The sequence below is a fragment of the Dipodomys spectabilis genome, unplaced genomic scaffold (genome assembly GCF_019054845.1).
Source record: "Dipodomys spectabilis isolate Male_0828 unplaced genomic scaffold, ASM1905484v1 ptg000478l, whole genome shotgun sequence".
Lineage (NCBI taxonomy): Eukaryota > Metazoa > Chordata > Mammalia > Rodentia > Heteromyidae > Dipodomys > Dipodomys spectabilis.
Window position 1 is genome coordinate 856505 of NW_024871155.1, and position 25036 is coordinate 881540.

The following is a 25036-nucleotide window of genomic DNA, read 5'->3' on the forward strand; positions in this document are numbered from 1 at the left end:
TGGGGCTGGAACTCAGGGCCTGGGCACGGTCCCTGAGCTTTTGTGTTCAAGGCTAGTGCTCTATCACTTGAATCACAACTCTATTTCAGGTACTTCTGGTGATTATTGGAGAAAAGAGTCTGATGGACTTTGCTGAGCTGGATGGAAACCTTGATCCTCAGATTTCAGCCTCCTGAGTAGCTGGGATTATAGGCATGAGCCACTGAACCACTTCACCATCTTGATGTACTCTATCTACTAGGGGTTAGTGGGCTTGTTTTCTTACTGGATGTGTGTTCCTCAGGGTCAGAGGTCTATGTCTTCCTCTACAATCCACTCTACATCTTATGGACCAAGTACAATGTTTGTCTGCTGGTAGCTCAAGCATTTCTAGAAGAAATGAATTAACCCCATTAGCATTTTATCTCTGGCAATGTCTAACCAAAAAAATAAAAAAATATCACACTTGTCTTCTGAGAAGAAGGAACACATCCAAATACCAAGAACTTCAGTTCCTGGTAGGACAGTTGCGAAAATGGCTTACCGACAGCAGCTGGTGGAAACTTCAGCAGAATCCGTGAGTGCTAAAAGGGGTGAAGTGGGCCAAGACTTGAGAAGTCATGGTTTAGTAGCCTGGAAGGGGGGGGGGCGGGGAAGAGAAGGGAGCAGGGGAGATTCAAGACTGTAGAAAGTTTAAAGAACAGCCAGGCCAGGCGCTGGTGGCTCATACCTATAAGCCTAGCAACTCAAAAGGATAAGATCTGAGGATCAACGTTCAAAGCCAGCCCGAACAAGAGTATCTGTGAGACTCTTCATCTCCAAACAACCAGCAAAAACAGCTACAAGTAGAACCGTGGCTCATGTGGTAGAGCACTAGCATTGAGCACAAAAGCTCAGGGATAGTGCTCAGGCCCCGAGTTCAAGGCCCAGGACTAACACCGCCCCCCCCAAAAGCATCACAAACAACTTCTTTCCTAAGAATGACATATATTTACATTCTATCTGGGATACCCTTTATCTCAGCTGCTGGAGCCTGCATGTCACGCCGGATGGCTGTTTCCAGCCGGAGTCGCCATCTTGGCATCTCACGGTCCTTGGCCCCAGTCTTTCTGGGGGTGAGGCTCCCTCCCGGGACACGTAAAGGAAGCTGCCTTCTCTAACTGTCCATGAGGCTGGCCGGGTGGTCGGGGCCGGGGGGGGACGTGTTGAGCTTGGGGGTGGACAGGTGTTCTAGTTCATAATGTCCGTTCTGCGAGGTCTTGTGTGCCAGCTGCTCCTTCGCGCCCTCTTTCTGGATCCTCTTGTGTTCAATTATCTGCTGGAGCTGGTGGCCGGCATATTCTGGCTTGGTGGTCAGTGGGCCAGCTGGCACAGCCACCCCAAGAACATCCGATACCATGTAGGGACGCAGCCAGCCCACCAACGGGGTGCTTCCGGGGCTGTAGTGGGTCTGCTTGTGGTAGAAGAGAAGTCCATCCACCTATGGAGGGGAATCAGGGAGCACAGGGTAACTTTGGTGGGGGGGGGGGGGGGGTCAGAGTGGGGGAGGGGGGCGGTTGGAGACGATGCCAAGAGAGCCTGCACACACACAGGCGGCTCAGGTGGTCTGAGTCATTTGTCTAGGCCACTGCCAGAGACAAAGAGTGTGGCGCCGGGCACTGGTGGCTCACGCCTGTAATCCTAGCTACACAGAAGGCAGAAGTCTGAGGATCGAGGTTCAAAACCAGCTGGGACAGGAGAGTCCCTGTGAGACTCCAATTAACCACCAGAAAACCGGAAGTGGTGCTGTGGCTCAAGTGGTAGAGAGCTTGTCTTGAGCTGAAGAGCTCAGGGACAGTGTCTAGGCCCAGAGTTCAACCACCACAACCGACCAAAAAAAACAAAAAAATGTGGCTCCTCACATGTTTAATTTCTAAATAAATGGCCTAGTGACACATGCCTGCAAACCTAGCATTAAGCACTCGGGGCTAAGGAAAGTGCACTGTAGGCTACAAGCCAGCCTTGTTTACTGGTGGGACTCAAACACTAAATACATGTTGTCCTGGGATATGGTTCAAGCTAGGTACCAGTGACTCACGCCTGTAATCCTCACTACTCCAGAGGCTGAGAACAGTGAAGACAACCAGGAAAGGGAAGTCCATGAGATTCTTCATCTCCAGTTAACCACCCTGAGGTTCAATACCCAATACCAGCATGTTAAACAACAGTAACAACAACAAAAACATCAAGTGATAGAATGCTGGCCTAGCAAGCAGTAATCCCCCAGTATCGCAAAGAAATGAATGAATAAAAGCAATGGCCTAGAAAACTAAATTTTACAAAATAAAAGCAAAATGGTCCTTTCCTGTTTACATAGTAACATCCTGCCCACTATTTTAACACCTTTTTTTGAGACAATGTGTATTACCAGTAGTGCAGGCTACCTCTGACCCATCTATTCACCCCATCTCTCTCCCTCATCTCTTCTCCACTTTTTCTTTTTTTTTGGTCAGTTGTGGGCTTGAACTCTGGGCTTGGGCGTTGTCCCTGCACTCTTCAGCACAAGGTGAGCCCTCTACTGCTTGAGCCATAGCGCTACTTCGGGTTTTCTAGTGGTTTATTGGAGATAAGAGTCTCATGGACTTCCCTGTCCAAACTGGCTTTGAACTGCAATCCTCAGATCTCAGTCTCCTGAGTAGTTAGGATTACAGGCGTGAGCGACCAGTGCCTGGTGGTTGTTTTTTTTGTCAGTTGTGGGGCCTGAACTCTGGGCCTGGGCGCTGTCCCTCAGCTCTTCAGCTCAAAGCTAGCGCTCTACCACTCGAGCCACAGCACCACTTCCGGCTTTTTCTGCTTATGTGGTGCTGAGGAATCGAACGCACGGCCTCATGCATGCAAGGCAGGCATTCTACCACTGAGCCACCTTCCCAGCCCTCTTTTTAAAACAATTTTTAACACTTTTTATTTTTTTGGCCAGTCCCTGGGCTTGAACTCAAGGCTTGGGCACTGTCCCTGAGCTTTTTTTTGCTCAAGGCTAGCACTCTACCACTTGAGCCACAGCAACACTTCTGACTTTTTCTGTGTATGAGGAATTGAACCCAGGGCTTCCTGCATGCTAGGCAAGCACTCTACCACTAAGCCACATTCCTAGCCCAATTTCAACACTTTTTTTTTTTTTTAAAGCAATACTGGGGTGTTTGAACTCAGGACCCATTACTTGCCAGGCCGGTGCTCTATCACTTTTGCTGCACCTTCAACCCATTTTGTTTTAGTTCTATGTTAGGGTCTCACTATGCTAGAGGGTCCTACTTATACTTCCCACAGGGCTGGGCTGAAAGTATATCCCACTTTGTTCAGCTTTTCTTTCTTTTTAGTTTAATTGTTAAGTCTGAGTTTATCTGAAACTGAATCCTCCCAATCTTAGTACTCAAAATAGCTCAGATTATAGGTATGAGCCACCATGTCTGGTTCCAACTATACATAACACTAAAAATACACACATGAGGGCTGGGAATGTGGCTTAGTGGTAGAGTGATTGCCTAGCATGCATGAAGTCCTGGGTTCGATTCCTCAGCACCACATAAACAGAAAAAAACGCAAGTGGTACTGTGGCTCAAGTGGTAGAGTGCTAGCCTTGAGCAAAAGAAGCTCAGGGACGGTGCCCAGGCCCTGAGTTCAAGCCCTGGGACTGGTACACCCACAAAATCCACACTCATAGGTATGTGGAGATTTACAGAGAATATCTATATGCATAGTGTCCATGTATGTATATACATATACATAAACTTATATATACATATATGTTTTGTTTTTCTCCCAGTTTTGAGATGTTTCGGGTCAAACACGAATGCTACGTGAGCATTCCACCACTGAATTACATCCCTCAATTCTTTCTTTAGGTCTGAAACTGAGACTCAAACTCAGTATCGGATGTTTTCTCTCATTGGCTAGTATTCTACCACCTGAGTCATGCCTCCAATCCCTCAATACTTTTTTTTTTTGCCACTACTGGGGTATGAACAAGAGGATTATAAACTTTCCTGTCCAATGTGGCTTTGAACTGTTATCCTCAGATCTCAGCCTCCTGAGATTACAGCCGTGAGCCATTATGCCCAGCCATCCCCTCCTTCTTATTTAACACTCCTACCCACCAAGCTGGGTTTGAGAGAGGGGGCTGCTTGGGCTTGGGCGGTTCTGAGGAGCTTCCTAAACACACACAGTGAGAATCAAGCAGAAACTCAACCTGAGGTCTTCTGCCTGCACATTCCAAGCTCTTTCCATTACCAGCAGCGGTGGCTGAGTTCCCCAAATGGAAGCAAAGGCAGGACACTGGACAGAGCCTGCCGGGGCACCTGACTACGGTGCGCAGGACACAGGCTTCTCAGCCATGGCTGGCTGCCCAAACAGCCCCCGACATTGTCTGCGAGCCATGTTCTGGGAAACGCATTTCTCAACGGGAAGCACGCCTCCAGGCCCACATTTTCTTTTCCATGATTCAGTGACTCATCTCTAAAGAGCATTTATTGCCACTGGGGTATAAGGGTTATAAATAAAGATAGGGTTCTTACCACCTTCTTAATTGACTCTCAGAAATGAAGCAAATTTGCCTTTGCCATTTCCTCATGCGGGAAACTGTGATCGCTTACAAAATTATATCCAGTTTCAAGAAAACACTGGCTGGTGACAAGGCAGAACTTTAAAGTGTGGTGGGCGATGATGGGAGGTTGGTAAATGAGGAGAGGAGACTGCAGGTTCTAAGGATGACAAAACACTGCCTGGGGGCTGGGAGGTGGAGTGGAACTCACTGGAGGAGCATTTGCCTAGCATGTGCAAGTCCATATGTTCAATCCCCAGCACCACAAAAACAAACGAAGCAGGGTGCTGCTGACTATCAAACTAGCTACTTAGGAGGCTGCCATCTGAAGATCATGGTTTGAAGCCAGCCCCAGCAGGAAAACCTGTGAGACTCTTAGCAACAATGAACCACCAGAAAATCCGGAAGTGGAGCTGTGGTTCAAGTGGTAGAGGGCTACACTTGAGCCCAAAAGCTCAGGGACAGTGCCCAGGCCCTGAGTTCAAGCCCCAGGACTCACACAAAAGAAAGAAAGAAAAAAAAAACAACAAAGACAAGCAGCTTGCAGTGAGTGCTTCTGGAAACAGGAAACTTCTAGAGCTATAACAGGGCAAGGTCTTGGCAGAGTGAGGGGAGCTGGTCACCTTCTCCTATGCCACTGGATATCAGGCATTGCCATCCCTGGGACTACTGTGGTCTAGGCCAAGCAGAGGAACAGAGGTTCATGGATTGTCAGGGACCCGTCATTCACTGGTAGCATTTTGCTCCGCAGACAAACTGGAGCCAGTTCTTCTGCTTGAAGCAGGAAGAGGCACACAAGAAGGCTGGACTAAGAATGAAAATTCTTGTAAGAAGCCAGTGGTTCCTGCCTGTAATCCTAGCTACCCAGGAGGCTGAGATCTGAGGATTGTAGTTTGAAGCCAGCCTGGGCAGGGAAGTCTGTGAGACTCTTTTTTTGTTGTTTTGTTTGGTCATGGGGCTTGAACTCTGGGCCTTGGCACTGTACCTCAGCTCTTCAGCTCAAGGCTAGCACTCTATCACTTCAGCCACAGCACCACTTCCAGCTTTCTGGTAGTTGATTGTAGATAAAGAGTCTCACAGACTCTTTCCTGCCCAGGCTGGCTTTGAACCATGATCCCCAGATCTCAGCTTCCCATGTAGCTAGGATTACAGGCAGTGAGCCACCAGCACCCAGCTGTGAGACTCTTATCTCCAATAAACTGCTCAGACAAAAGCTGGAAGTGACGCTATGGCTCAAGTGGTAGAGCACTAGCCTTGAGCAAAAGAAGCTCAGGGACAGTGCTTAGGCCCTAAGTTCAAGCCCAAGACCTGCATAAAGAGACAAAAAGAAGAGAGAGAGAGAGTATATGTATGTATACCTAAGTCTCTACTCTGTAATCTACAATCATAGGAAAATGGTGAAGACAGTAGTTTTATTACCTCGAATGGGAAATCCATAGACAGCACTTTGCACAGGCTCTCAGGGGTACAAGGGAAATTCTTCAGTCCCACAAATTTAAACTGGAATAGAAATGAGAACGTAAAAAGAGTTAGTATAAGCTGGGCACTGGTGGCTCTTTACTGTAACCCTAGCTACTCAGAAAGGCTGTGATCTGGAATTGTGGCTCTAAGTTATCCCTTGCAAGAAAGTCTGTGAGATTCATCTCCAATTAAGCATCAAAAAAGCACAGGATGGGCTGGGAAGGTAGCTCAGTGGTAGAGTGCTTGCCTCCCATGCATGAGGCCCTGGGTTTGATTCCTCCTCAGCACCACATAAACAGAAAAAGCTGGAAGTGGTGTTGTGCCTCAAGTGGTAGAGCGCTAGCTTTGAGGTGAAGAGCTGAGGGACAGTGCCCAGGCCCAGAGTTCAAGCCCCACAACAGGCAAAAAATAAAAAAGAAATTAAAAGCCAGGGCTCATGCCTATAATGCAGCCACTTAGAAGGCTGAGATCTGAGAATCTCAGTTTAAAGCCTGAGCAAGAAAGTCTTTAAGACTCTTATCTCCAGTTAACTACCAAACGCTGGAAATAGAACTGTGGATCTAGTGGTAACGCTAGAGTAAAAACAGCTGTGTTCAAGTGTCAGTTTCAGCACCAAATAAATTCAAGCCCCTGGGGCTTGAATTCAGGGCCTAGGCACTTTCCCTGAGCTTTTTTTTTTTTTTTTGGTCCAGTCGTGGGGCCTGGGCACTGTCCCTCAACTCTTTAGCTCAAGGCTAGCACTCTACCATTTGAGCCACGGCGCCACTTCCAGCTTTTTTTCTTTTTGTTTATGTGGTGCTGAGGAATGGAACCCAGGGCCTCATGCATGCAAGGCAAGCGCTCTACCACTGAGCCACCTTCCCAGCCCCACCCTGAGCTTCTTTTGCTTAAGGCTAGCACTCTACACTTCAGCCATAGCACCACTTCCGGCTTTTTCTGTTTATGTTTATGCTAGGCAAGCACTGTACCACTAAGCCACATTCCCAGCCCTCCAACAATTTTTTGATTTGAGAGGTTCAATCAGGAGTCTTTATTAGAAAGCCAGTAACCATAAGCAGACTCCTGTCACAAAGACCTGCAGCCCCACGAATACAGTTGACACTGTCAGAAAACTGAGCCATGAGAGGAAAGAAAGAGCAGAAAAACAACACCAACCACCCAGAGCAGCTCCAACGGAGAGCTGAAGTGGGGCGCCATACTGACCAGAGGAGAGTGCCAGGAGGCAGGACAGGACAGGAGCCACGTGGCATGGCAGCCTTGTGTTTTTTGTTTTGTTTTGTTTTTTGGTGTATAGATGGATGAGTTGCTGGTTATATGAAATCACAGTACAGTTTTAAAATTAATTTTATGTATGTGGTACTGAGGAATTGAATCCAGGACCTCATGCATGCTAGGCAAGCACTCTACCACTAAGCCACATTCCTAGCTCCCCACCAACTCCTGATCTGATACTTTTGTTTACTGTCTGATACTCTACCATACCTCCAACCCCAGATCTCCAGGGTTTTTGGTTTTTGTGGAGGGTTTTTGTTTGTTGTTTTGGGGTTTTTTTTTTTGCCAGTGCTGGGGCTTGACCTCAAGGCCTGAGTGCTGTCCCTGAGATTCTTCTCTGTTCAGGGCTAGTGCTCTACAACTTGAGCCACAGCTCCACTTCTGGCGTTTTGTGGTTCACTGGAGATAAAAGACACATAGACTTTCCTGCCCAGGCTAGCTTTGAACAGATCTAATCCTCCCAAGTGGCAGGGATTACAGGCGTGAACCACTGGCACCTAGCCTTCGGTTCTCAACTTAGTCATTGTTAAAACCACAAACAATTCAGATCCAGAGCAGGTTCAGGCCCATATGCTTCCTATTAATACATGATATCAATGAAGGTCATTTCAGCGTGGAACAGCAGTGGCTCAAGCAGCACAGCACCTGAATTCCAACTCCAGTACCACCAAAACATAAAAATAAAAAGATAATTAGTCTAAATGGATGATCTTTAGGTGACAGAGAACCTAAATCAATCATTACAGGATGAGAAGCTGGCCTTACGGGATTGAGTTTGGTCTTCTCCCCAAGTCCCTCTTCCTCTGGTAACTTTGAATGCATCCAGTAGAATCGGAAATCAGTCTGCCACACGAGAAAGAAAGTCAAAAGAGAAAACACTGCCCATCTCCAACTCGAATATGAACCTGTCTTACAAAGACCTGAGTCCTTTCTGTTGTTTAACCCCTATTTCACTAAGAGCCATAGGCTAGGAAGATGTTTATCAAGTCCTTCAAGATTTTTTTCTTCCCCTTAAAATCCATCAAAGCCAAGTGGGGTGGCACATGCCTGTAATTCCAGCACTCACAAGGTCAAGGGAGAAACATCACAAGTTTGAGATCAGACTAGGCTACACAGCAAGTTCCATAACCGTGTGGACGACATAGTGAAACCCGGCCACAAAAACAAACCAGAACACAAACCCCAAGGGAACATAGGTGCTGGGGATTGGATTTGTATTTTTATTCTGGGTGTAGGCTTGGCTCTGCTCTGGGATGCTGTCAGCTTCTACCTCTTGGGAGAGCGTGGCCACGGCGCTGGTGCTCAGGATCTGAGGAGATGACGCTTACAATGCTCCAGGGGCAGATGCTAAAGATGCATGCTCCAGTGAGGGGAAGATATCTCATCCCCTGAGTGTCTCCTGACCTTCAGTGGGGTGATGGCTCACGGGGATAGCTTGTGACAATCTCATCCTCAATCTCTGCTTCCTTCCTTACCTCCTCCATCTTTTCTTCCTTCTCTCTCTCTCTCTCTCTCTCTCTCTCTTGCTGTTGTTGGTACTGGGCTTGAACTCAGGCACTGTCCATTAGGTGTTTAGTTTAGTTTTGTTTTGCTCAAGGCTAGTACTCTACCATTTGAGGCACAGTTCCACTTCTGGTCCTTGGTGTTAATTGAAGATAAGAGTCCAAAGGATGGGGCTGGGAAGGTGGCTCAGTGGTAGAGCGTTTGCCTTGCATGCATGAGGCCCTGGGTTCGATTCCTCGGCACCACATAAGCAAAAAGAAAAAAGCTGGAAGTGGCACTGTGGCTCAAGTGGTAGAGCGCTAGCCTTGAGCTGAAGAGCTGAGGGATAGCGCCCAGAGTTCAGGCCCTACAACCGGACCCCCCCCCCAAAAAAAAAAAAAAAAAAAAAGAGTCCAAGGGACTTTCTTATCAGGGCTGGTGTTGAACTGAGATACTCAGATCTCAGCCTCCTAAGTAAGTAGAATTATAGGTGCGAGCCACTGGTGCCCATCTATTCTGTTTTTGGTTTGTCTGTTTTGTTTTTTGTGCCAATCGTAAGGCTTGGATTCAGGGCCCAGATGCTATCCCTGAGTTTTTTTCACTCAAGTCTGGCATTCTACCTCTTGAACCACGAGCCCACTTAGGGCCTTTTGGTGGTTAATTGGAGATGATAAGTCTCACATGACTGGGAATGTGGCCTAGTGGTAGAATACTTGCTTAGCATGCATGAAACCCTGGATTCGATTCCTCAGTACTACATAAACAGAAAAAGCCAGAAGTGGTGCTGTGGCTCAAGTGGTAGATTGCTATCCTTGAGCAAATGAAGCTCAGGGACAGTGCCCAGGCTCTGAGTTCAAGCCCCAGGTCTGGCAAAAAAAAAAAAAAAAAAGAGTCTTACATACTTTCCTGCCTGGGCTGGCCTCAAAGCATGATCCTCAGACCTCAGCCTCCTGAGTAGCTATGATTACAGGTGTGCGGTACCAGAAACCAAATCTGTTTCTTTCTTCTCTTCAACTTCTTCTTCCCTTTTTTCTTTCTTCCCTCCCCTCTTCTTCCTACTCTTCTCTTCTCCCTTCTCCTGTACTTTCTTTCTTGTCTTCTTCCTCCTTTTTCTCTTCCTCTTTTCTCTCCTCCTTCTTCTCTTCTCCCTCCCCCTCTCCCTCTTCCACTTGCCCCTCCCCTTCCCTCTCCCCTTCATGAAGAATATCTAGAAGCTTGTTAAAGCACTCCCCGGCTCCTGTTCAGCAGGTGTGGGAGCTGCTTCTTTAACCCTTCCCGAGGTGCCTGATCTAGAGAGTACTCGCACAGCATGATGGGAAACTAGCTGAGCCATAGATAATGGGGGGGGGGGGGTCTGCTAACTGCTCCTATTAGTGGTTGCTCAGTGATGGGAGAACAGTGTAGAGGAAGGCATAACAAAGTGGGAGGGGAAAGGATTTCTTCTCATTCTGAAAGTCACTTCCTAGAGCAAGTCTTGGAGACCTGGAACTACCCAGGCCACCCAGGCACCGGCAGGGTCAGGATATGGTGGGTGAAGGAGTCATTTGATGGTATCTCACGTTCTACCTTCGTTTCCTGCTGCCCACCACAGCATCTCTTCACCCCACAATCTGCTCTGCCAGCAATCCTCCAGCTGGAGAGCAGCAAGGGGAAAATACAGCTGTGACAAAGCCCAGCCTACACCTCTTGTTTCTCCCCTTCCACTCTCAAGGACTGGTTATACTCCAGCCAGGCACTGAGGCTCAAGCCTGTAATCCCAGCTACTCAGGAAACTGAGATTGAAGGATCATGGTTCAAGGCCAGCCCACCCAAGAAAGTCTGTGAGCCTCTTAACTCGAATTAAGCATCCAAAAAACCAGAAGTGGAGCTGTGGTTCCAGTAGTAGAGTGCTAGCCTTGAGCAAGAAAATTCAGGGGCAGCACCCAGGCCCTGAGTTCAAGCCCTAGCACCAGCAAAATTTTAAAAAACAAACAAACAAAAATAACAGAAAAGCTGCTACACTTTCCTCAGTTCCACTTATTGTGTTTTTCAAACTAAGCAAATTTAAAACACTCTCAAAGATGCAGGGAGCATTAGATAATGTTCATGATATACCACATCCGGGACACCCTAACAGGCTGGTCATGAACCAAACCCACAGGCAGGGGCCAAGTTCCAGAGAGAGGGAAGAGAGGAAAAGACGGGGGGGGGGGGGGGGGGGGGGGCGGGGGGGGGCCGGGGGAGGGCCGGGGGGAGGGCCGGGGGGAGGCAGCAGCCCTTACCTGACAGTCATAAAACGGGTGCCCCCGCCAACACATCACATCCAGCACATAGTAGGTCTGCTTCACCTCACTGTAGATGCAATCTAGAATGGTGTAGTCTGCAGACAGAGGCAGAGAGTCAACAAGCAGCTCTCTTCCAATCTAGGAGGCCTCATCTTAGAGGCTCAAACCAAACAACCTTTAGGTCCTGCAGTAGGGACTACGGGTTCACCGGGGACAGAGTTCTGCATGGCTTAAGGGTGACACTAGGTGAGGATTGATACAACTCTTCAGCCAAGTGGGAACTTGGAATTTCAACACCAGTTTGGACATTTGCTCATCTTAGAGAACCTGAAGTTTAATATTTAAGATCCTATTTTAATTGATAACTTTCCTTTTTTTTTTTTCATTTTTGTTTTGGTGCCAATACAGGGGGCATGAACTCAGCCTGGGCACTGTGCCTGAGTTTAGTTTACTACTAGATCCACAGCTCCACTTTTAGCTTTTTTTGCTGGTAAATCGGCAATAAAGAGTCTCATGCACAAGCCGGGTGCCGATGGCTCACACCTATAATCCTAGCTATTCAGGAGTCTGAGATCTGAGGATTGTGGCTCAAAGACAGCCTGGGCAGGAAGTCTGTAAAAACTCTTATCTCCAATGAACCACCAGAAGTGGTGCTGTGGCTCAAGGGGTAGAGCTCAAGGACAGGGCTCAGACCCAGAGTTCAAGCCCCACAACCGACCCCAAAAAAAGTCTCACCAACTTTGTACCCCGGGCCGGCTTTGAACTGCAATTCTCAGATCTCAGGCTCCTGAATAGCTAGGATGACAGGTATAAGCCCCCAGCGCCCAGCTTTTTTGTTGTTGTTGGTGGTGGTCATGGGGCTTGAACTCTGGGCCTGGGCGCTGTCCCTCAGCTTTTCAGCTCAAGGCGAGCGCTCTACCACTTGAGCTACAGCGCCACTTCCGGTTTTCTGGTGGTTTATTAGAGATAGGAGCCTCATGGTCTTTCCTGCCCGAGCTGGCTTTGAACTGTGATCCTCAGATCTCAGCCTCCTGTGTAGCTAGGATTACAGGCATGAGCCACCAGCACGGCCTTTTTTTTTTTTTAATTTAGAAAAAGTGTCTTGCTATGTAGCCAAGGCTGGCCTTAAACTCGAGGTCAAGGGCTGGGAAGGTGGCTCAGTGGTAGAGCGCTTGCCTTGCATGCCTGAGGCCCTGGGTTCGATTCCTCAGCACCACATAAGCAAAAAGAAAAAAGCTGGAAGTGGCGCTGTGGCTCAAGTGGTAGAGGGCTAGCCTTGAGCTGAAGAGCTGAGGGACAGCGCCCAGGTCCAGAGTTCAGGCCCCACGACCGGACCCGAAAAAAAAAAAGACTCGAGGTCAAGTGATCTTCCTGACTCAATGCCTCCCTTCTGGCTGGACTATAGGTGCATGCTACCACACCCAGCTTACAATTACCCTACAAGTTCTTATGAAAGACACTGTGTGTGAGGAAAGGGATAGAAGTTGTCTCTGCCTTTTAAGAAGTGGAGAGAAGATGACCACAGAGCAAGCAATGAAATTATACAGTACACACTATGACACAGGAGTTCCAGAAAGAGGAAACAGGAACAGCAGGAAATGCTTTACAGGAAGAATACAACATAAACATAGTTAAAAGAACAGGGTAGAGCCAGGCACCAGTGGCTCTTGCCTATAATCCTAGGTACTCAGGAGGCTGAGATCTGAGGATCATGGTTCCAAGCCAGAATGGGCAGAAAAGTCAGTGAGACTCTTATCTCCAAGAAACCACTAGAAAACTGAAGTGGCGCTGTGGCTCAAGTGGGAGAGCACTCACCTTGAGTTGAAGAGCCCAGAGACAGCGTCCAAGCCCAGAGTTCAAGCCCCACGAATGACAAAAAAAAACAACCAAAAAAAAAAAAAAAATCAGGGTAGGGCTGGGAATGTGGCTTAGTGGTAGAGTGCTTGCCTTGCATGCATGAAGACCTGGGTTCGATTCCTCAGCACCACATAAGCAGAAAAAGCCGGAAGTGGCGCTGTGGCTCAAGTGGTAGAGAGCTAACCTTGAGCTGAAGAGCTGAGGGACAGAGCCCAGGCCCCAAGTTCAGGCCCCACGACCGGCAAAAAAAAAAAAGACTAAAAAGCATGGTGACACACACCCATAATCTCAGCACGCAGACAGAAAGTTCCAGGATAGTGTACATACACTACATAGTGAGACCCTATCTCAAAAAATAACCAAAAAGCAGGGCACTAGTGGCTCACACTTGTAATACTGGACACTTGGGAGGCTGAGATCTGAGGATTGTGGCTAAAAGCCAGCCTGGGCAGGAAAGTCTGTGACACTTTATCTTCAATTAAATATCAAAAAAGCCAGAGGAGCTGTGGCTTTAAGCTGTAGAGCACTAGCTTTGAGCAAAAGAGCACCCAGGCCCTGAGTTAAAGCCCCACAACCAGGGGGAAAAAAAAAAGCCAGAAATGGCAGCGTGGTCAAAGAGGTAGAGTACTAGCCTTGAGCATAAAAGTTTAGGGACAAGCCGGGTGCTGGTGGCTCATGCCTGTAATCCTAGCTACTCAGGAGGCTGAGATCTGAGGATCGTGGTTCAAAGCCAGCCCGGGCAGGAAAGACTGTGAGACTCCTATCTCCAATAAAACCACCAGAAAACCGGAAGTGGCGCTGTAGCTCAAGTGGTAGAGCGCTAGCCTTGAGCTGAAGAGCTGAGAGACAGCGCCCAGGCCCAGAGTTCAAGCCCCACAACCGACAAAAAAAAAAAAAAAGTTTAGGGACAGTGCCCAGGACCTGAGTTCAAGCCCCAGGACCAGCACAAGAAAACAGAAAACCTCAATGTAGCTCAGGTGGGTGAGCATCTGCTTAATCAAATGGGAGGCTGGAGGTTCAAACCACAGTGCCAATAAAAGACCAAACAAAAACAACAACAACAAAAAAAAACTGAAGCAACAGACACTGTCTTATACTGATTATGAAACTCAGTAAAGCTGGGTACCAGTAGCTCATGCCTGTAATCCTAGCTACTCAGGAGGCTGAGATCTGAGGATTGCAGTTTAAAGCCAGCTCAGGCAGGAAAGTCCCTGAGACTCTTATCTCCAATAAACCACCAGAAAACTGGAAGTGGCGCTGTGGCTCAAGTGGTAGAGTGCTAGCCTTGAGCTGAAGAGCTGAGGGACAATGCCCAGAGTTCAAGCCCCACGACTGACCAAAAAAAAAAAAACAACTCAGTAAATAGCTGGGTATGGTAGTGCACACCTGTAATCCAGGCACTGAGGAAGCTGAGGAAACAACATCAAGAGGTCATAGCCAATCTGCACCCCACAGATTCTTAGGTGAGGCGTCTTAATGTACCTTTTGCTGTTGTTGAGTTCCGCCTATTGCCTCCTGGCAGAAGGGAAGAAAACCTGTTGACACAGTAGCCGCTCTTGGTGTAGGCACTGGTGGAGCCCTGGGGAGAGAAAACTACCATTCTTGTCAGGTGTCCACTGATCTCCTTGCCTCTTGCCCAGTCTTTCTTTAGTGTAATCACTGGCCCAAAGATGGTAGACAGCAGATCCTCACTGCAGGAAAGGACTGCGGGGCCCACTCCAGGCAAGGCTGCTGTACCCCAAGAGAATGAAGAACAGAGAAAACCCCTGGCCTCAGATCAGGCCTCCAGGCATGAGGGGTAGAAGTGGCTACTCACCCTGGAGGCCACAATAAGGGCTCTTTTCCCCACGGGGCACACGACCACAATCCATTCCTGCCCCAGATCTGAAGGGACATCAATTAGCCACTCCGAGAGCATCAGCTGGAAACAAAAACATGGCGTTAAAGGTTACAGGAGTGTGCTGCACAAATGTTACAAGAACAAAGCGGTCCCATCCTACATACAAAATGCAAATGTGTTACAGGTGAGGGCAGAGCTCACACCAGTCATCCTAGCTGCTCAGGAGGCTAAGATCTGAGGATCACGGTTTAAAGCCAGCCCAGGCAGGAAAGTCCAAAGACTTATCTCCAATAAACCACTGGAAAACGGGAAGTGGTACTGTGGATCAAGTGGTAGAGCACTAGAGTTGAGCTTGAAGAACTGAGGGACAGCACCCAGGCCCAGAGTTCAAGTCCTACAACCCACAAAAAAATAGTAAGTAAATAAAAACCAGGGCTGGGAATGTGGCTTAGTGGTAGAGTGCTTGCCCTAGCATGCATGACGCCCAGGGTTCCATTCCTTGGCACCTCATAAACAGAAAAAGCTGGAAGTAGAGCTGTGGCTCAAATGGTAGAGTGCTAGCCTTGAGCAAAAGAAGCTCATGGACAGAGCCCAGGCCCTGAGTTCAAGCCTCAGGACTGGCAAAAAGAAAAAAAGAAAAAAAAAAAAGAAAAGTAGATAAATTAATAATAATAAAAAACGAAAACCAAAAGCCAGCAACAGGCTAGGGCTGGACACAGGTGTCTCACTACTGTCATCCTACTCAGGAAGCTGAGATCTGAGGACCAAAGTTTGAGATTAGTCTGGTAAGCAAAGTCTGTGAGACTCTTATCTCTAATAAACTAATCAGAAAAGGCAAGAAGTGGCGCTGTGACTCCAGTGCTAGCCTTGAGCCCAAAGAGGCTCAGGGACAGCGCACAGGCCCTGAATTCAAGCCCCAGGACTGGCAAGAAATATATAAAGAGTCTGTTAGAAGATCAATAGCTTGAGGGCTTTCTGCTTATGGCTGGCAGCGGCTGGCTACTGAGGGCTCATGGCTGTTAACCTACTATCCACACGCTTGATCAAGGATTTCAGTCAGTCCAGCGCTGAGTCAGCTCTGTACCACTTACTTGATTGGCATAGCGTTTTGGTAACTTCTTGCCAGTGTCGATGTCCATTTCCTCATCACCCTTCCTCTCCTCCTCTTCCTCGCTCTCCACCCCGGTCCAGTCATCTTCAGCCAGTCTCCGGGCATGGTTCACATAATCCAGCCGCTTGCTGGAGGAAACAAAAGACATGAGCACAGGGTCTTTATGTTTTATACATGGATATCTCAGAATGTGATGGGTTTCATTTATTTCAAAGGCTACAAATTTGGGCAGGACTTGGGTTTTTTTGGTAGAAATTAGAAATGATGGAGCCAGGCACCAATGACTCAGGCCTGTCATCCTAGCTACACAGAGGATCATGGTTCAAAGCTGGCCCAACCAGGAAAGTCCCTGAGACTCTTACTTCCCATTAAGAGAGGAACTGGATGACTAGATGACTAAGATTATGGAGGAATATTCTTCACCAGATACTCTTCTGTATACTTTGAACCTCATTGGTGTATTATTACCCATTATAAAATAATAGCAGGAGCACTGATCACAATAGCTAGGATATGGAAACAACCCAGATGCCCCACCACAGATGAATGGATCCAAAAATCGTGGTATCTATACACAATGGAATATTATGCAGCTATTAGAAATGACAAAATAATGGCATTTGCAGGGAAATGGATGGAGCTAGAAGAAATCATGTTGAGCGAGGTAAGCCAAGAGCGAAGAGACAAACAGTACATGGTCTCCCTGATAAGTGGATGCTAAATCCAAAATGTTAGGTGATATGACAAAACTAACAGGACTTAAAAAACAAAGAACTCCCACTCATCTGGTCGAACCACTACTAAATATCCCCATGCTGCTGATTGCATGTATGGTGTATAACATGTGAACACCGTTATATGTTACAGACTGTGATAGACAATTTGCTCCAGGAAAGTTAGAATGAACTTGTGACTTTAAATGAGCATCACTATTCCACAATACTGTGAAATTCCGGAAATTATGTAATCACTTAATCACAATCAAAAAAAAAAGAAAAAGAAAAAGAATTATGAAATACAGTCACCCTGCATAATCTGGGACTTTAACAACAAAATCTCTCTAATTGAATGTGTTTATGGTTGTGTTTGTTGAGACAAGGTCTTCATATGTAGCATAGGATGGTCTCCAACTCACAGTCTTCCTCTCTCAAACTCTCCAGTGCCAGGACTGCAGGAGTGCCTAGCTCCTCTGGGTCATTATTGACCTTTAAGTTCCAGTTGTAGCTGACTGCTTTCATCTCCATGAACATGGAACTCTTCCCTGACCATTCTCCCCACCCCACACAGCTAACTCCCTTAAGAATACTTACTTTAGGGGCTGGGAAGGTGGCTCAGTGGTAGAGCGCATGCCTTGCATGCCTGAGGCCCTGGGTTCGATTCCTCAGCACCACATAAGCAAAAAGAAAAAAGCCGGAAGTGGCGCTGTGGCTCAAGTGGGAGAGCGCTAGCCTTGAGCTGAAGAGCTGAGGGACAGCGCCCAGGCCCAGAGTTCAGGCCCCATGACCAGACCCAAAAAAACAAAAAAAACAAGAATACTTACTTTATATCCAGACCCTCTGAACCTCCAAACAAGGCTGTATTCACCTCACCACAGGCTTTCTTCCACGGTTCTCATCACCCAGCCACTTGTTTGATGGACATTTTCCTAACTAGTCTGTGATCTCCATGAGGGTAGTGACCGGTTCATGAGTAGCTGCACAGTGCCTGCCATACCATAGGTACTTACTATGGTTTGCAGGTGTCCTTCAGTAGTGTTGAAATTTAATCTCTATTGTGAGGTAAAATGTGGTTCAGCAGTAGAGTGCCTGCCAAGCAAGCATGAGGCCTTGAGCTCAAACCCCAAAAACAACAAAAGAAAAAGTAGAAAGTGAATCTGAATATAGTTTCTAGAGATGAGGCCATTAGGGGTGTTTAGCATTAGATAAGGGAGTCAGGGTGCAGTCCCCATGGCTAGTTAAGAGGAAAAAGGCTAGGGATGCAGCTTGGAGCCAGAAGTCTTTATGTGTAAGGCCATGGGGGTTCAGTCCCCAAAAAACAGAAGAGGAAGAGAAAGTGGAAGAGATGCTTCCTGTCTCTTATCATGTGATACAGAGCCACCATGGGAATCTGCTAATAAGAAGGCCATCCTCAGAAGTGGGCCCAAGAACTTCCAGATATGAGCAAAATAAACTTTTCTTTATAAAGTTAATAAATAAATAAATAAATAGCAGGGCTGGGAAGGTGGATCAGTGGTACAATGCTTGCCTCCCATGCATGAGGCCCTGGATTCGATTCCTCAGCACCATATAAGCAGAAAAACCCAGAAGTGGTGCTGTGGCTCAAGTGGTAGAGCACTAGCCTTGAGCTGAATAGCTGAGGGACAGCACCCAGGCCCAGAGTTCAGGCCCCACAACTGACAAAACAAAACAAAACAAAATTAAAAAAAAATAGTAAATAGCAGTTAGAAAAGAAAAAAGTCAGGGAATAAAATTTGTTTTGGTTCTGTTTTTTGTGCTGGTCCTTAGGACTTGAAATCAGGGCCTGGGCACTGTCTCTGAGCTTTTGTGTTCAAGACTAACACTCTACCACTTGAACCACAGTTCCATTTCCAGATTTTATTTTATTTTTTGGTGTTTAATTAAAGGTAAAGAGTCGTACAGTACGTTGAAAATGAACTGCACAGCTTGTGGGTGGGGATGGGAGGGAAAAACTGAGAGAGAGCGAGAGAAGGGGTGACCATGTCCAAAAAGGCGAGCCGGGCGCTGGTGGCTCACGCCTGTCATCCTAGCTACTCAAAAGGCTGAGATCTGAGGATGACAGTTCAAAGCCAGTCCAGGCAAGAAAAGTCCATGAGACTTTTACCTCCAATTAACCACTAGAAAACAAGAAATAGAGCTGTGGCTCAGAGTAGTAGAGCACTAGCCTTAAGCAGAAGAGCCCAGGGGCAGTGCCCAAGTGCTGAATTCAAGCTCCACAGACCAAAAAAAAAAAAAAGAAAGGAAAAGAAATGTACTCAGTACCTGACTTATATACTATTTCCTCTATATATCACCTTTATAATAACAAACAAATAGACAATAAGCCAGGCGCCAGTAGTTCACACCTATCATCCTAGCTTCTCAGGAGGCTGAGATCTGAGGATCACCGTTCCAAGCCAGCCTGGGCAGGAAAGTCTCTAAGACTCTTATCTCCAATAAACTACTCAGAAAGAGTCAGAAGTGGCACTGTGGCTCAAGTGGTAGAGTGCTAGCCATGAGTACAAAGAGAGTCAGGAATAGTGCCCAGGCCTTGAGCTCAAGCCCCAGGACTGGCAGAAAAAAAACAAATAATTTTTTTTTTTAATATTAAAAAGATGGCAGGCACTGGTGGCTCACACTTGTAATCCTAGCTACTCAGGAGGCTGAGATCTAAGGATCAAGGTTCAAAGCCAGCCCATGCAGGAAACTCTGTGAGACTCTTATCTCCATTTAACCACCAGAAAACTGGAAGTGGCACTGTGGCTCAAGCGGTAGAGCACTTGCTTTGAGCTAAAGAGCTCAGGGACAGCACCCAGACCCAGAATTCAAGCCCCACAACCAACAACAACAACAACAACAAAGTTAGTCTCACAGACTTTCCTGCCTACACTGGCTTTCAGCCACAATCCTCATATCTCAGCCTCCTGAGTTGCTAGGATTACAAGACATAAGCCACCACCGCTGGCAAGAGAATGTAATCTGGAAGCAAGCCAGATGCTATAGAGAAGCATTTCTGTTTCACATATCTAGTCTGGACAAAATACAGACTCTGTGACAACTGCAAAACTGTTCATTTTCTTCTAATCCCCAGTTCTTAAATTTATGACCCAGAAGAAAAGTCCATGGTGCACCAAGAATAAAAAAATAGGATCTCTCTCCAAAGCAGCCCAACCTCAAACACTCCCATTCTGCTCTCTTTCCCCTTTTGCTCATTTTGGCATTTAGACCAGAGAATGTGGAAGACATTTCCTCTGATTCCCTGGGAATTATTTGTCTTGAACTCCCAAGGGCTCCCTAGTAACATTTGGGCCCCAGGAAGACGGGAAGACCACACTAGTACCAGAATTCCATGTTGGAAAGGCCACACATCAGCTACCCAGAGAAGGTGGGGGAGTAGAAGTCTAGGCCAGGCTTCCACAAGTTCCTAAATTGCAAAGCTCAGTATTATTGCCCCAGGAGTGGGTTGGGGGGGGGGGGGGCAGGAAGTAAAACTTAACCAAATGAGTTTTTGCTTTCAAACTTCAGTCCTCTCTTCTTCCTGGTCCTTTCCTAAGTGCTGGGGATAAAGGCCTACCTTGGGCAGCCTTCACGCTGCCCACCATGTGGGCAGCAAGATCCACCTTTAAGGGAGCGTCCTTCAAAGGGGGATTCCATAGAAAGGAGCTCAATCCCCCTGAGAAGTTTACAGTTCCCAACCCAGAGAAAGAAGCCAAGGAGTTAAAGCCCCCTTACGATTTCTGCAGTTCCAGTAACTGGCGCCGCCGCTCACTTTGCTCCAAGGAACTGTACTTGGACTTGTACTGAGACAGGCGGGGGTGTGGGGCCGCTGTGCTGTTCAGATCTTGAGACACAGAAAAGCTACTGGCCAGGGCCTGACTCAGCTCTTCCATTTTTGCTATAAAAAATAAAAGAAGAATTCATATCATCCTATGTGTATAGGTGATTAGATGAAAATGATGAGTAACTAAAAAACAAATGAACAAACCCACATAAGCCGGGCACCAGTGGGTCACGCCTCTAATCCTAGCTACTCAGAAGGCTGAGAGCTAACAATCTTGGTTCAAAGTCAACAGGGGCAGACAAATCCAAGTCACTCTTATTTCTAACTAACCAGCCAAAAGTTGAAAGGCCCGACTCAAGTTGTAGAACACTAGCTATGAGCATGAGTGAGCATGAGGCCCTGAGTTCAAGCCCATTACTAGCACAAAATAACAAAACCTAATCCAAAAAAATGTAATCCAAAATGACATTCTTTCCATGGATGGGGGTGAAAAGAAGCTAAAGGATAAATGAGTTACATATTAACAAAAACAGTGTTGCTCTCTTTTTCTTTTCTTTCTTTTTTTTTTTTGCCAGTCCTGGGGCTTGAACTCAGAGTCTGGGCACTGTCCTTCAGCCTCTCTTTGCTCAAGGTTTACATACTACCAGTTGAGCTACAGAACCACTTCTGGCTTTTTCTGTGTATGTGGTACTGAGGAATCAAACCCAGGGCTTCATGGTATTGTCTTTTATTGATACTTCTATGAATCATTTGATAGCCAAATAACAATTGCTAAGAAAATTCATTCATGGGGCTGGGAATGTGGCTTAATGGTAGAGGTCTTGCCTAGCACGCATGAAGCCCTGGGTTCGATTCCTCAGTATCATATAAACAGAAAAAAGAAAAAAAAATGGAAGTGGCACTGTAGCTCAAGGCTAGCCTTGAGCCAAAGAAGCTTGGGGACAGTGCCAAAGCCCTGAACTCAAGCCCCAGGACTGGCAAAAAGAGAATATTCATTCATTCTATGATTGAATAACATTAAAAAAAATCTTTTTGGTGCCAGTCCTGGTGCTTGAACTCAAGGCCTGGGTGCTTTCTCTGAGCTTTTGTGCCCACGACTAGTGTTCTAGCACAGGATTGACACCTCCACTTCTAACTTTTTTGGTGGTTAATTAGATAAGAGTCTCATAAATTTTCCTGCCCAGGTTGGCTCTGAACTGTGATTGTAAGATCTCAGTCTCCGGAGTAGCTAGCATTACAGGGGTGAGCCACTGGTACTTGGCTACTTTTCTGTTTTTAATCACCAGCCTACCACTGACAGCCATCTAATTTTTTTTTCTGCAGTGCAGTTCTAATTAGCTATCACTCACTAATGAACATAACTCTCAGATTTAAATTTTAGCCAACTGGCCATTCAATTCTATTACAAAGGCCAACTCAAACTAAGGAAATATAGCTGCAAGAGAAACACTAAATGAGTGAGTATAATATATATATATATGTATATACATATAACTATTACAATTAAAACCCCTTTGTACAATTAATATAGATCAATTTTTAAAAAGAGAAGAAATATTAGGGCTTCCAAAAGAAGACAAGAAAAGCCAAAAGATCTCAAAACTAGACAGTTGCCTTCTCTTTTCATAGTTTTGATCTGGGGCAGTAGGAAGAAAGGTTTCAAGACAACCTGTGTGACTCAGACAAAAGCTGAAATGTGGAAGGTTGACTAAGTGTAGTGTAGAGGAGACTTCCCGAGACAGCGTTGAACAACAGGAGTAGAGAGAGGGGTAACTTCAGTACATCCCATTCACTCCTGTGAACGAAGGCATGAATAGCACAGGAACTCACCAGAGTGAGTTCTGCCTCAAATTAAAAGAAACATGCACACATTTGGGAGAATCTGATTCTCAAAGCTGGCTGGTCCAACTTTTCAAATCTGGTATAAATCAGAGGACAGGAATCAGTGCTCAATTCGATGCCTGCTCAGGTCCCAGTACTTCCTGAGCACCAAATCAACAGGTTCATTGTAGTCTCCATACTAAAAATACAACTCAATAGGCCTCTCCTTGGCCAATGAGTATATATACATGTACATGTGCCTATGTATAATCTAGATCTATCCCCAGATAGATATAGAAGTGATATGTGATGTAGCCCAGGATAGCCTTGAAATCCGTCATCCTACCTCAGCCTCTCAAGTGCTGTGATTGCAGGCTTTCATCACCGTGTACGGCTCATCTTTTGTGTGCGTATATGTGTCAGTCCTGAGACTTGAAAGCAGGGCCTGGGCTTTGTCCCTGAATTTTTTTGCTCAAGGGTAGTGCTCTACCACTTGAGCCACATCTCCACTCCTGGCTTTTGAGTGGTTCATTGGAAATAAGTGCCTCATGGATTTTCCTGCTTGGACTGCCTTTGAACCAAGATTCTGAGATCTCAGCCTCCTGAGTAGCTAAGATTACAGGTATGAGCCACCGATGCTTGGCTTAGTTTTTGCCTTTTTTTTTTTTTTTGGTCGATCTTGGGGCTTGAACTCTGGGTCTGGGCTCTGTCCCTCATCTCTTCAGCTCAAGGTGAGGGCTCTACCATTTGAGCCACAGCCACAGGTTTTCTGGTGGCTAATTGGAGATAAGAGTCTCAAGGACTTTCCTGCCTGGGCTGGCTTTGAACCGCGATCCTAAGATCTCAACCTCCTGAGTAGCTAGGATTACAGGCGTGAGCCACCAGCCCCTGGCTAGTTTTTGCCCTTTTTGTATCCTTCTCCCCTTTCAGGAAAGTGATCTTACATCTGGCAGGGAGCCCTTCTTTTCCAAACAGTGATTTAAAATTACTGTCTGGTAGGACTGGGCACCAGCAGTTCACAGCTGTAATCCTAGCTACTCAGGAGGACGAGATCAAGTCAGAACAAGCAGGAGAGTCCGGTAGACTCTTTATCCCCAATGAATTTCCAAAAAGTCAGAAGTGGAGCTATGGCCTTAAAAAAAAAAAAAAAGCTAAGGTGATTATGATCCTTGGCAATTTTTTTTTGGGGGGGGGGCTGCTCCGGTCGTGGGGCCTGAACTCTGGGCCTGGATGCTGTCCCTCAGCTCTTTAGCTCAAGGCTAACACTCTACCACTTGAGCCACAGCGCCACTTCTGGCTTTCTTCTTTTTGCTTATGTGGTGCTGAGGAATCGAACCTAGGGTCTCATGCATGCAAGGCAAGGGCTCTACCACTGAGCCACCTTCCCAGCCCCCCTTGGCAATTTTTAAAATCCATCTTCTGCTACTCAAAGTAATGACCAGGACTGGGAATGGGGCTTAGTGGGAGAGTGCTTGCCTAACGCATGCAAGGCAAGTAAGATCTGGGTTCGACTCCTCAGTACCACATACACAGAAAAAGTGGCACAATGGCTCAGGTGGTAGAGTGCTTGTCTTGAGCAAAAAGAAGCTCAGGGACAGCGCCCAGGCCCTGAGCGCAAGCCCCAGGACTGGCAAGAAGAAAAAAAAAGTAATGACCAAATCATCTTTTTATTAGGACCTATCATTCTTTACCTGGATATTAGCTCCTGCTCCGCCAAGAACCACAAAAATCCTTAAAGTTGACGCCCGGGGCACGCCAGGGATCCCTGTTTGCTTCAAGGCCCTGGCCTGGCTCCTGGGCGCCCAGACCCCTCCGGGATGGTGCTGTCCACCTCAGAGTCCGGATCTTAGCCGCAGGTGACCGCATCTGCACCCGAGGACGCCCGTGCTGGTCTCCCCCTGTCCCTACCCCACTGGCCCCGGCTCGGGACCCCACCACTAGGGCTCTACCTGCGCCGCACTGCCCCGCCCCGCCCCGCCCCGCCCCGCATCGCCCCGCCCCGCCCCGCCTCTCCCAAGCGACTGCGACGCCCAGACCTGGCTTGAGGTCGCCCCCAACCACAGAAGTCCCCCTCGGGGCACCGGAAACGAGCCAAAGGGGGGGCTCCGGCCTGGTCCCGCGCCCCCCACAGCTGACGCCCTGAGACATGAGCGTACGGAGACGCCAAGGAGACACTGCCCGCGCAGAAGGGCCACTCCGGACCCAGAGGGGATCACCCGGGAACTCGGGACTCACCGGACCGCGGAGGCTAGGCACGCGCCGCCGCCGGCTCCGCCTCCGAGAACTGGCCAATCAGCTGCCCCCGCAGGGCTTGGACCCACCTATTGGTCCCCCAACGCGGCATGGGGGCCTATAAGGCCACGCTTTCCGAGTTCCGGCTCCGCCCACCGCGGTGCATGCCGGGACTTGGGGGGAGTCGATGCAGCGCACAGCTTCGGCCCTTAGTGTCTGGCGCTTCTCCGGTGGCCGAGGGCGGGGCTTCCGGTTTCAGGACCGCGGCTTTAGACCCGCCCCCCTCCTTGCTTCGGGATGGTTTTGGCCGCGTCTCGTCCCTGCCGTCCTGGGGCTCTCCGCGGCTCCCGGTCCCCGTCATTCCTGCATTCTGACTCCTCGAGGCTCCTCTCGCCAGTAGGAGGAGCTAGGACCTCGCGGCCCGTCGGTCAGCACCGTGCGTCCCGTCTCGGTCCCGAAGGCCGCGCCCACCATCCCGGGCCGGCTTCTCCCACGCGCCCACCATCCCGGCCCCGGCTTCTCCCACGCTGCCCACCATCCCGGGCCCGGCTTCTCCCACGCGCCCACCATCCCGGGCCGGCTTCTCCCACGCTGCCCACCATCCCGGCCCCGGCTTCTCCCACGCTGCCCACCATCCCGGGCCCGGC

The 25036-nt window shown here is 47.9% G+C and overlaps 1 protein-coding gene across 3 annotated transcripts; it reads right to left on the reverse strand.

Annotated features, from left to right (window-relative positions):
* Nucleotides 1-955: 955 nt before the first annotated feature.
* Nucleotides 956-24468, reverse strand: Snupn (snurportin 1). 3 transcript variants are annotated; one of them, XM_042668831.1, is made up of 10 exons: nt 24194-24206; nt 23849-23862; nt 20288-20450; nt 15820-15967; nt 14705-14809; nt 14371-14467; nt 11029-11126; nt 8051-8128; nt 5972-6052; nt 956-1459 (listed from the first exon to the last, which is right to left on the reverse strand). In XM_042668831.1, exons 3-10 carry the CDS (start codon nt 20443-20445, stop codon nt 1136-1138), a joined length of 1089 nt encoding a protein of 362 aa, XP_042524765.1. In that variant the 5' UTR covers nt 20446-20450; nt 23849-23862; nt 24194-24206; the 3' UTR covers nt 956-1135. The 3 variants fall into 3 exon arrangements, with proteins under 3 accessions (XP_042524765.1, XP_042524764.1, XP_042524763.1); XM_042668830.1 differs by lacking the exons at nt 23849-23862; nt 24194-24206 and adding an exon at nt 24393-24468; XM_042668829.1 differs by lacking the exon at nt 23849-23862 and having other exon boundaries at nt 24194-24353.
* Nucleotides 24469-25036: the final 568 nt, after the last annotated feature.

What these genes read in the sequence shown, in the direction of transcription:
- Snupn (XM_042668829.1), bottom strand. Translation starts at nt 24,305, where the DNA reads ATGTCTCAGGGCGTCAGCTGTGGGGGGCGCGGGACCAGGCCGGAGCCC. An exon ending in CAAAACGCTATGCCAATCAA is followed by an intron (nt 14,810 to 15,819) that starts GTAAGTGGTACA and finishes TTTTGTTTCCAG; the next exon opens with CTGATGCTCTCGGAGTGGCT. An exon ending in AGAAGACCAAACTCAATCCC is followed by an intron (nt 6,053 to 8,050) that starts GTAAGGCCAGCT and finishes TTTCTATTCCAG; the next exon opens with TTTAAATTTGTGGGACTGAA.